Here is a 12,326-nt window from a genome sequence, read left to right on the forward strand (position 1 = left end):
AAAGCACTTACAACCAACCTTTCTCACGTCAAGAAACGCATTAACTCTATTATCTCTTGCACCATCATCATCATTATTGGTTGTGTTCATCGCATACCTGTCAACCCCTTATCAGTGCCTTCCTTATTACAGCCCAATTCAGACCTTATTGCCCTTATAAATCTCAACGTTCACCCTACAAAGTCACATCACAAGGGAGAAACACAAACAAATAGACAATTATTATGTTTTGCCCTTATCAAAACGTCTGTACGTCTGTACGCTGTATGGACCTGAAAACTCAATTTCCCTGTGCAAGAATATACGGGTTGACAGCGGTGTCATCGTGGGCCCCTTCGCATTTTTTGGTCCTTTGCTCAACGGCCGTGACATTATCAGCAGTCGCTGATATGAACAAAGCCCGTTGGTGGCAACCGGACCTGGTAGAAGCGCGTGGTCTGCTCCTCCAACTCGGCCTCCAGACGCTGCGCACGTCCGCTCTCCTCCTGCTGCGTGCGCGCCGCCTCGTGCACGCGGCTTCGCGCTTGCGCCAGCTCCAGGGACAAGTCCCGCACCTCTTGCTCCCTCTGGCGGAGCTCCTCGTTGGAGCTCTGCGCTCGCGCACCGCGGAATGAAACGGAAACAGCGGCGGCGCGTCAGCGAATGATGCGACAGGTCGGAAGACGCCAAGCCCTGCGAGCGCACGTGAAGTCCACGCGCGCGTGGGTATGCAGGGCCTCCTAGCCTTCCAAGAGCACACGATGACGTGAACTTACAGGTGCATATGAAGACCAGGCACTTCATGGTATGGAAGAACTATAAATACGTGATATGACTCCTTTTTTCTACATTCATCGGAATAACACTTGCATTTTTTGGCAATCGGCATGCTAAACATGTGGCACCAAGGCGACTATCTGGTACCCTGTGACCTCTTGGTTAAATCTAAAGTTCCTTCTAACTTTCAATGGACTTAATTGCTCATTGTTGAAACGGCCGAGTGTCAGGAAAGGTCCGATCATCCGTATACTCCCCTACCGATGCTTTCTACAACTGAGTTACAGTATGCTCAGCAGGCTTTGGGCCTGGTTAGCGCTTGGATGAAGGAGACTGCCTGGGAACACCAGTTGGTATAATCTTTGGTTCCAACGTGGCCAGGAGATGGCAGTATGATGGCAGTACATCAATGGATTATTTCATGTAGTGGTGTGGCTCTTTCAGTGTTACCTGGTTTCCTAAGCGGGGTTGAGCCCGGTAGTTTGGATGGGCGACCACCATTTGTAGGTTGGTATAGGATGCCGTGGGTCTACGTTGTGGCCAGCAGAAATCAATTGTTGTACTGTGCTGTTCTCCCACGTGTATGCTCCCCCCACCTTCATGAAATCGTACTGGCCAGCGTGGTGAAGTTCGCTCAAATCAACGCGCATGATGGGGGCCCTTATCCTGCAATATCCTGACAAGAGGGCTATACGTGTACGTGATTTTGAGAAAATTGAAGTGTAACGGTCCGGTGTGTTTTGGGTCCTACTGCGTGTTGATCGGCATGATATCCTGAAGAAGCTCTGAGCGCGTGGAGCGAGCAACTTGCTGCACAAACCACAAAAATCATCGGAGAGCTACGGCATGCCATCGTCTCAAGGTAAAATACACGCACGGCCCTTTTCGTCAAACCTGTTTTTGGCAGAGGGCCTCCCCCACAGTACACCGGTCACGGGGGTTTATTTTATTTGAGCGTGTGCGCATCGCACGAGGTGGTCAGTGCCGGCGTTGGCGAGCGTGGGGGAAGAGCATAGTCGCGGGAGCATAGTACGCCACCACGATGGGATTTTGCTGCCATGACCCGCGAAACCTACGTGGGCGCCGAACGACTGCCGGGCCGGGCGTTGGGCGAGCGCCGTGCTACCTGCTGCTCGTCGGCGAGGAGCAGGGCAAGGGCGCGCAGCTTGGACGCGTCTTCGCCGAGCCTCTTGGCGCTGGCCGTGTGCTCCGCCTCCTTGCGCTGCTGGTACGAGCGCTCCTGCTCCAGCACTCGCTTCAGCCTGCTCGTTCGGCACGCGGGACGGGAAGGGATCGTCGCAGCAGCAGCAGCAGCAGCAGAGAGAGCCACCGTTAATTCGACGGCGGCAACGAAACATTGCGGGTGCGTCGCCCCGGGGATTTACGACGGCCCGCATTCACGACGTTTATATGCATGACTCCCACTGTGGATCAATTTACGAAGCAGGAACTTGACTTACGACGGCATCTTCCGACACGACCCCGAACACGTTTGAGTGGAGTCAGTCTGGTTTCCGGTGTGACTTGGCGTGGAGCTTTTGTTCTCCCTTTTATCGGCCATATTAAACCCTGGTGAATGTGGCCGATAAAAGGAAAAATAAAACACATCAGCAGGTGATGTTTACTTCTGTTTCTACTGGCGATGGGAAAATAGGGTCCAATTTACGACGGAGTTTCTAGTAAAGGATTTTTTTTTCTTTCTCCAGGTAAGGCTCACTGAGCTACATACCATAGCTCTTTTTCAGAAGCAACCTGCCTGAAATGTGGAGGGAAAAACTGGAGGACCCGGATAAAAATCCACGCGTAATGTCTTAAAAGTGGGGGACCGCCTGTATTGGTTTAGATCGCGATCTGGAATTACGACAGTTCGTCAAATCGCGGGGCAGGGCCGTACCCGCTTGATCCGCACCTTCAATGAGCCACGGTTGGCTTACGTACGGTGAGAAAGAAGTTCGTCATGCGTACGTACGTACTGCTCAGTGGAAACAGTTGTGGGGGGGAGGAGTGCGTGGTTCTGCTGCGTGAGCATCCATCGGTGGCGTGTGGACCATGGGGTGGGGTGGGGGCAACTAGAGTGCACTTTTCACCATTTGCTTTATCAGAATCAGAATCTAAATTCATCGTGGAGAAATTCGATGAGCGATGGAGCTCTTTTTCAGAGGTATCCCGGAGGGGGGGTGGGCGGGCGGGCGGTCGGGTCAGCAAAGTTATAACAACAAATAATACAAACAACAACAACAACAACCGATAGGAGTGGAAAATAAAGGGGGGGGGGGGTTTCAGCAAGTCACGAAATAAAGTCAAGTGTAAAAAGTACAAATTGCAATGAGGCTACCGGGAGAAATGTACAACGTCTGTCTCTCGTTAAGCGCAATTCACTTTTATCTCCACGCTACTTTTGCTGCAGGCACTACAGCCTCGTCTCTTACTGCTTCAAGATGCGTGTTGGTTTTTTGCTGTAACCAGGTTTCTACGGTGTAACCAGGTCCCCCATCGAAAACGAGCATTTATTGCCCATTGGGTTTTACCTCCGACAAAATTCAACATAAAACCTGAAGCCTAAAATGGAGGGGTAGGACCATTACTGGTTCAGTTATCACTCGCCGATGAAGTTAACCGTGGCCAGGAATTGAACTCGGGTTGCCATGCTCGTAGTGCAGTCGCTAACGACAGGGTCAATAGTTCTTTGATTCAAAACGTATTTTAGAGTTTGCTGTTTTCTGTTGACAATGTAGCCTCGCAGCAGCCTGTAAAACCTCATGGTGGTCACCCATCCAAGAACACTGCAGCAGGCTCAAAATTTGCTTAGCTTTCCAGATTTGATGAGGTGTTGGGCACATTTCAGGTGACTTGGTCAGAGGTGAGTTCCAATTGAGATCAGTTTATTCTGACTCAGAACACGTAAATTGAATGCGTTCATATTTTCGTCTCCTGTTATGAATTAAATGATTTTTTTCTGGAAGGACATATACAACTTTTTCCATCCTATCATTGTCCCCAAGTTAGTTTATCTGAACAAAATGCCTTTTATTTTTAAATGTACAAAATAAATTTGAGTACCATACATAGAAGATGTGAATTTAAATAATAATATAAATTGGAAATGTTGTGAGTAGCCCACCATCGCATTCACCTTCTTGAACTTGATATATTTCAGACATTGTACTTTACGGGAATAATGCCCCGACAGATTTAACAAATGGCCACACAATCGCTGGCCCACCCAAGCTGACGCGGCGGTGAGCACAGCTGACCAATGGACTAGCCAGATCTACCAACAGCACAAATCCGTGGGGAGTTTTTTTGTTGAGTGGCCTTGCGATCATTCACCGTCGGGGGGTTTGTAGCAGGCAGGCCGTTGGCACGCAATCCGGCACGCAACCCGGCACGCAACCCGGCACGCAATCCAGCACGTTACGCATGCGCGCGGTCGGTTAACATTCGTCCAAGGAAGCAAAGGGAGGGGAAGAATAAGTAAAATAATAAAATAATCGTAAGGAAATTTGTTCTTGTGCGAGTGCCGCTGATGAGTGTGTGTGTGGGGAGGGCGTACTTATTGTGTCACGGAGGTTTATAGGGCAGTTGTGGTTGGGGGGGTGGGCGGGTGGAAATCTCCCATCTGGTTTTTAGTTTTGGCTAATTTGAAGCCTCACGGCAAAAATTAACAAAAGCGTAGCGCGTCCGTTCAGGCTTTTTGCACGGGTATCTTGCCTTTCCGTGACTAAGGTGTTGAGAACACTATTATTCTGTAATTGCCTAAGACGCAACCGGAATAATTCTGCAAACCTCCCTCCCAAGCGCCCGAGACAAAAGAAATACTGTTCTGTGCGAGTCGCAGAGAGCCGGGCACGCAACACATGTCATTCGCAAAACACAGCGCGGACATACACGCGGAGCGCACACCGTATCAAGGAAGCACGCTCGCCGCTGTCCTTGTGGAATTTGCAAAATTCATGACCGTATTGATCCTGGCGACCGATCGCAGACGGTGGTGTCACCGCATCGCGCGGCGCTTTCAGATGCGCTGCTTCTGCAGCCGTCCTGGAACGCTCTTCCCGCTATTACGAAACCGCTGGAGCTCTGAACTTTAAAATCTAGATTGAAAACTAATTTCTTTAGAACAGTTTTTTTGTGTTTAGTTTTCATTCCCGCGTGCCTCCGATTAGCATAGTTGGCTACGTACGGTGTGAAAGAAGTTCAACATACAGTACAAAAATGAAGTGACATCAACTTAATGGAATGCGGCGATGTGTGCACAATGTGTACGGTGCGCGTTTTTTTTCCTTTTCTCATTATCTGTATTGCTTCCCATCGCTGCATTTGGCCGCTGGTCAGACTCATAATCTCAATATTTTATATTTATCCTAGAGGGAATCCGATGAGCTACAAAGCTCTATTCCCCCCCCCCCCCGCACACATCCGGTCGTGGTTTTTTTTGTTCACTCCGCTCCGAGGTCCCCCCTTGAGTCGGAGCCTCGCAGAGTCGGCGTCGAGGTCGGTGCTTCCAGACCCGGCGAGTGCCGCTCGTCAGCTTTGAACAATCAAAGTCGTCGTTCCCTTCGCCCGGTGCATAATGACGCGATTGAGGGCTTTGAAGCTAATCAAAACCGTTTGGCTTCTAACTGCGCAGGAAAACTGCGACATTCCGGGTTACCGCGTCACGATTTGGCGACGGCACGTCGCTTGCCTTGGGGATGATTAAGTCCATTGTTTTAGCGCTCACCCCCATCTGTGCTCTAGTCCGCTCACCACCATGTACCAGCAGCAGCAGCAGCAGCGTAAATCCTTCTCCTTCCTACTCATTCCTTTATCTTTCTTAGTTTGTGTTGATGGAAAGGCAGGACCGTCAGTACGCTTTCTCACCACCGCCAATGTTGTCGATTAACGTTGCCGCTTAACACTTGACGAGTGTATTTGTTCCAAACTACGGCTCTGTTTACGCACCGAGTCGACGATGGCAGGCGCAAGGAGATCCCTGCACCGTCTGCTTTCAGTTTAATTTTGTAATTTGTTTTTCAAGGCGCGGGAGCAGCCGAGCGTCGCGGCTGCTCAAAGGGGAGTGCGAGTGCGGTACGCGAGAGGCGCAACGCAAGAACGTCTGGAGGGCAACGCTGTAAAATAACTCCCCCACCAACCCCACCTCCTCCTCCTCCTCCCCACTAACCCCGCCTAGTAACTTGAACGGATCCGAAACGTAAGTCTTGTCGGATTCTGAAATTCCTCAAGGAGTGGAGGAGACGGGGATGGAGGGGAAGAAGGGAGAGAGAGAGTGATTTTTTTTCCCTTTTGTGCCATGGGCTACAGGATCACGTGAAGAGAGTCCCACGTGGTGCTGCTGGCTTGCCTGGGAGACAAACCTACTAGAGACACCTACCAGGGACAGACCTGCCAGAGACAGCAGGCACTTGAAGTCGCATTGAGATGGGGTGGGGAGAGTGAGTTGGTGGGGGGGGGGTTGGAGGGGGGGGCAGGAGAGTAAGAGCAGAAAATGCCTGGCCCATGATCTCATTTGTGGCACCAGCCCAGCGAGCAGGGGGTAGAGCGCGGGGTGCAGGGTTGGTGGTGGGATGTGGGGGGTTGCGGCTAGTTGGAGTACGTTAGGAGTGGGGTGCGGGGGGGGGCTTGCTGAAGGGGGGGAGGGGGGTAGAGAGATGAAGGCCTGGCGAGGAGGTGGGAGAGGATTGTGGGAGGTGGACGTGAGCTCGTTCGCTCCGCGGTCCTGGAAGGGGAAAGGGTGCCTCGCTGTGGACGTGACGAATGTTGCCGATAATGAGAAATGAGTTTTAAGGTTTGTTGAAGAGGAACGAGTGGGAAATTGAATTAGAGGGAAGGGGAGGGAGGGGAAAAAAGTGTGCTCGAGAACCAAAAAAAATGCGGTGTAAATGTAATTTGAAACAAATGATGGTGGAGGGTTCTTATCGTTTTCAAAGGTGCCCCGTGCACTTGGGAGTCTTTTCGCCCTCTCTAACTTTGCCTCTTGAATACGAACGATAGCGGGCTAAGGGCATCCAACAGGGCAGGGGGGAACGTGTTGGCTGCTAGACGCACAGCGTTGCCCATTGAAGGGACCACACTGGGAAGTGACTCTCGCCTGAGATCGTCGCACGCTGGATGCGCGATTCTCATCGCACACTCGAGCTTGGCTGCCGTGTGTCAACCTTGCGTCATGGGATGGCATGGGAAGGGCACCCGCTCATGAGCTATGTCAGCAAATGCGGATACCTGCCAATATGGTAATATCTTCTTGGTCCTTTCGGTAAAGTCACTTAAAAGGGAAATAATAAAATAATACAAATAAAACATAATCAAATAAATTCTCACAACGTTTCGGCCACAACGGCTGCTTGTGTTGTGGCCGAAACGTCGTGAGAATTTAATTGTATTATGTTCTATTTTTTATTATTTTATTATTTCCCTTCTACGTGACTTTACAGAGAGAACCAAGAAGATGAATCCCTGCAGTCACGAAAGCTTTAAATCGAAATAGGGTAATATCATTATTCACCTCCCCCTGAGGAGACCTTCATGAATAACGTCACGATTCAGAGTTGTCATTCTACCCGACGGTACATTTGTTTACATCAGTGGTTCTTCACCTTGAATGCAGCCTCGCCACCCCCTTTGGTTCTCAGAAAGGGCATCTCGCACCGCCAGGGGGTGCGAGATGCCCCAGGTTAAGAATCCCACTGGTTTACATTATGGCGAATGGTCGTGCCTTCTAGTGCCCGCAAAGGTGACATTAACACGTGATATGGCAACCTATGCAATGATATATAATGTTACAGCTCTTTGTCAGTCCACTGCTGGATGAATGCTTCACCATGTGGGTCGTGGCGGGTTGTTTTTGACCACACCAATACTCTACTTCAGTGCGCTGGCCAATGCAGATTGGTTCAGATGTTACCACGGATGTTAGCCATGTCTGGGTATCGACATCAGGTCACTGGACTAACACAACCCACCCATACAACATCTACCATCGAAAAGCATCCGGTTGTTACACACGTGATACAATGCATGCATCGCAGTCATATTAGTTAATCTTGATTTGAAGCTTTCGTGACTGCAGGGATCCATACTCTTTGGTTCTTTCGGTAAAGTCACGTAGGTAGAAAAGAAAATAAATCACGACGTTTCGGGCGCAACACAAGCAGTCGTCATCAGCTTTCCCACCTGATGACGGAGGCTTGTGTTGCGCCCGAAACGTCGTGATTTATTTTATTTTACACCCACGTGACTTTACCGAAAGAACCAAAGAGTATTTATATTAGTTGTAACTGCTTTTTGCGTGTTTAGTTTGCTGTCCTTCCCCCGCACCTCCGAGTAGCACGGTTGGCTACGTCCGGTGCGCAAAGAATGTCAACGTACACGCACACAACCTAAGTTTGAATCTGGGTTTCAGCCACCCGTGATAAAACCGGCGATACCAAGTGTCGTGAGATGGACGGGCATCAGCCTGCTTACATTGACGTGGGTGTTTGCCCTCTGAACCCTGTATCATAACCAAGACTAGTGGGACGAAGAGTCTCCTTTATTAAATGAAACGTAACGACTCGAACCGTCATATCAACCCCGGCTTTGCGACACGGGCACCATCAAAATCAGGCGGGCACAAAAGCCGAAGAAAAACTGTGTTACGACAAAAAACACTCGCCAGAGCAACAACTGTAAAGACGCGAAGTGAATTAATGGAGGTTAGACGCGCGTGAAAAATGAGCCACGGGCCGAAGATAGCAGACGGAAGGTGGGGGCAGGGTGGGTGGGGAGGGGGGGGGCGGTGTGGGTGGGGAGGGGGGGGCTGGGTTGAGATAGAGGTCGCTTCGCACACGGGGGACAAAGCGGGGACGACGGATCATCAATAAAACCCAAACCCTGCACAGCCGGGCTGGGGCAGCTGGGCTGGGGCAGCCGGGCTGGGGCAGCCGGGCTGGGGCAGCCGGGCTGGGGCAGCCGGGCTGGGGCAGCCGGGCTGGGGCAGCCGGGCTGGGGCAGCCGGGCTGGGGCAGCCGGGCTGGGGCCCCTTTGGCTGGCAGCCACTGCACAGATCCTGCTCCTCCCCCCATGCCCCCCTCGCCCGCTCCCTGCTCTTGCCCATTTTATTCCGCACCAACCACATCCACTCGTCATCTACGGGCGGTCGGTCCAGAACCCTCTTCTCGGGGGGTGGAGGGGTAGGGGGTAGGAAACCGTTTTAGAGATGCAATAAAGCCAAACAAAAACTTGCAAACAAAAATGCCTCCCTCGGGAGTTGGGGATAATGCTCGCGTTGATGATGGTGAGACAGAATGTTTATGGGCTTACTCGTTTTTGGTTTGTGTCTCTCCTCCTAATTTCAGAACGTGAAGGTGCAGCCCTGCAGCTTCTCTCTCAGGCCACTGATGCCAAAAGGGCCTGCACTAGGGGGAGCTCATTAGAGGGAGCTCACGATAAGGAGCTCACCAGAGGGTGCCCACTAACGGGAGCTCACTAGAATCCCCTCCAGTGAAGGGTATTTGGCAAACTCTTCCCGTGCCGGCGAGACGTCTCGGAACGTGGTGGGAAGCGCACCCACGAGACTTTCCTGTACCCAACCCCGACCTGCCGAGCGACTAGCCGTGGCGTCACCCATGCATGCTGCCGGGTGAAAGAAGCGAGCGGGGGGCGGTGGGGCTGAAGGAGCTTGGCACCATTTATTTGATCGCCGCACCAGGAAGGTGAATTTCCCTGGCGACCTCTGGGTTGACAAGTTCCGTGTGCTAACCATGACAACCAGAAGCATCCTTTATGAATTTTCCACCCAGAAGAGTAGAGGAAATGGTCATGCTGATGACCCTAAAGCCGGACGTATATGGGATTGCAAGTTTGGGGTTCATGCTTTGCTCCCAATCTCTCCCCGCCCGCCCCAAGTCACCGTAATTACTTCTTAATAACCGGAGTAATTTCCAGGCAATTTCTGAATGCTTATGTTGTATATTCAATTACAAGTGATTGTGAATCTTTGGCAGAAGTGTATTTTAATCAATTACGTTACACTTGATTACAAATTTGCTTGACCACATGTTGTGGTGAATGCGCTAGGAACAGTTTTAAGGCTTTTTCCATTTTGAAAATGTAGAAACTTGCTCAGATGATTTACTTCAAAGAGGCTGGCGAATGTCATGCTATTGAGATGCCACAATTGCTTGAGAAAAAAAAAACCCCGTTGATACTCAACGGCGTATTGGCACAATGAGGGTAATACGCAAGTGTGTTATGAATCCCGAGGAGATATCAAACAGATTGCATATTTTTATTCGCACATTCTTTTGGAGACTACACAGTGTTCATGGTCTCAAGGATTCATGCGTGGAGACATAACGCAGGGTGAACCCAATCACATGGGGCGCCACGGTGGCTAGGAGATGTTAACTCCCTCGCCTGGTATGCAGGAGGTCGTTGGTTCGACCCTAACCCTGACGCCTGCTGTATAATTGGAGTTTGCATATTCTCCCCGTGGTCGCGTGGATTTTTTCTCCGGGTCCTCCGTTTTTTCCCTCGACATTTAGAATCAACATGTGTTCAGAGCATTTGGCCGCTATGAATTTCCACGTGATAAGACACCACGTGGAGCTATCATTTGTGAAAAAATAACTATATAGCTCGGTAGGCCTTACCTGGTAAATTATTAAATAGTAGTTTAAGATTACACGGTCTTATGTGGTCTTCTAACAACAACAACAACTGCATCCTTTGGGAGAGCTTTCTTACTCTTTGCCAGCCGACAATATAACCACCAACCTTGGGAATTCAGCTGGTGGGCATCACAAGCCTGTGCTGCTGATATACGCTTAAGAGTGACGTTGTTGTACTTGATGCGAAAATAATTCTTGACTTTGTGAGAATTCCTGCTGTGGGTAGCTGGTTGGGGAACACCGTTTTGGCGATTACATTACGAGGCGGGGTTTTGTAAATGCGCTTCACGTAGAAATACCTCCGCGTGTGTCCGTGTGTGTGGTCACATGGGAGCGGTGGTGTAGCGGTTAGCGCGCTGCGCTATGAACCTGGCGACCCAGGTTTGATTCCCGCTCATGGCTAACACCAGTGACGATTATCTGAACCGGACCTGGGCCTCCCCTAGGTCGACTCAGCCTTAAATGAGTACCTGGTGCGGTGTGTAAACATCGCCACTGGGGAGACAAAGGCGGTCGGGCGTGGTGCTGGCCACCCACCCCCTCGTTCGTGTACCGTTCCGGCCTTCATAGGTGCTCGCTAACAGCACTTGCCCCTACAGTCTGTTAAGGCTTTATGGGGGATCTTTGTCTTGTGTGGTCACAGTAGGGGCACAGGTGGTGCATCGGCCAGTCATCTCAGTCAGTCAACCCATAGCGCCTGGGTCTGTCCTATGACCTCCTGCCAGTGGGTGTTCGACACTACACGTGGCCAATGTGCACATAGCCTGGCACAAGCCATGGTGACGTCACCGCCACTGAGTGGCGAATGGCGGTTGTTGTTGTTGCGTGTGTGTGTGTGGTGTTTGTGTGTGTGTTTTGAACATGTCCACTACATTTAAAGGCAAAACTAACACAAACTTGACTTTGACCCCAAAAACTTTTTTACTCTCAAAATAGGTTAATATTAAAATAAAAGCTGCCATTGGTCGCATTCTTTCGATAATTGAACGTCTTCGTGAAAAAAAAACAAGCGTGCTTTCGCGTGCTGGACATAATGTTTCTGAGCTAATATTTACGCAAGAAAATAACAATTTAATAAACACCGAGGCGTTCCCCCCCCGCTCCTCCCTCCCTGTTCGATTTGTCTCTCTCGCTCTCTGGCCACATCACATCTTTGTGGTCTTGATGTGTCCCCATTAACATTCCGGGCAAATGAGTGGTACGTCTGAAGCCAGTGGCCGCCGGGAGGACACTGAGCCGAGACCGTGGCTCATTGCGCTGCGTCTGTCCTCTCCCCGGGGGCACGCGCGCAGAAATTACGGATTCCGGTCTCCATAGCTTTTGTCACATTTTTGTTACTCTCCCATTTTTTAGACTAAACAAGTAACCGGATATTGAGCCCCCATCCCACCCCCCCTGCCGAAGGGCTTTTGGACACATTCTGAAGTTTGTAAAATTATCGTCGCGTAAAAAAAAAGGAGCAAAAGACAGAGAAGAGAGAGAGAATAAAACGCCGACCAACAATGTTTTGCTTTGTGGACAATTTGTTTTTGTGACCCTGCTAGTATTACCCATTATTAAAAAAAAACACACGCAGGATGGGAAGGAGACAAAAAACGAGCGTGAAAATAACAAAGCCGCGTGCGCTGCAGGTGAACTGGAAACCCGCCCTCGTTCACGCACATTTATCTTTCAGCGTTCGCTTTTGATCGGCGCTCTCGCTGTGCCCCGCGCTCGCTTGCGAAGTCGAGGGGCGAGACCCGGATCGTGTGGCTCAGGGCTCGGGGTGGGGTGCGAGTTGTTGGGGGGGGGGGGTCGGCAGCGGGAGTGCCCCCCCCACCTCCCCACACTCCTCCCCCCCCTTTCCCCGTGTGTCGTTCGCGAGAGACGGTGGCGGCACTTGCTGAGTGACAGGCCCATTCAGACCGCCGGTGATGTCAT

General features: G+C 50.8%; 2 protein-coding genes across 3 annotated transcripts in view; one reads left to right on the forward strand and one right to left on the reverse strand.

Annotated features, from left to right (window-relative positions):
• The window catches only part of CMSS1 (cms1 ribosomal small subunit homolog), a 170,815-nt gene that overhangs the window by 25,163 nt on the left and 133,326 nt on the right, over window positions 1-12,326 (forward strand). The gene's annotated exons all lie outside the window — the stretch shown is intronic.
• LOC144734155 (filamin-A-interacting protein 1-like) overlaps window positions 1-12,326 on the reverse strand; it is a 130,549-nt gene that overhangs the window by 20,795 nt on the left and 97,428 nt on the right. For both annotated transcript variants that reach the window (XM_078616218.1, XM_078616219.1), the window contains 2 exons: window positions 1,883-2,018; window positions 420-590 (listed from right to left, as the gene is read on the reverse strand). In XM_078616218.1, the coding sequence (XP_078472344.1) occupies window positions 420-590; window positions 1,883-2,018 (307 nt within the window). The remainder of the gene's footprint in view (window positions 1-419; window positions 591-1,882; window positions 2,019-12,326) is intronic.

Source organism: Lampetra planeri, chromosome 50, assembly GCF_965212315.1.
Source record: "Lampetra planeri chromosome 50, kcLamPlan1.2.h2, whole genome shotgun sequence".
Taxonomy (NCBI): domain Eukaryota; kingdom Metazoa; phylum Chordata; class Hyperoartia; order Petromyzontiformes; family Petromyzontidae; genus Lampetra; species Lampetra planeri.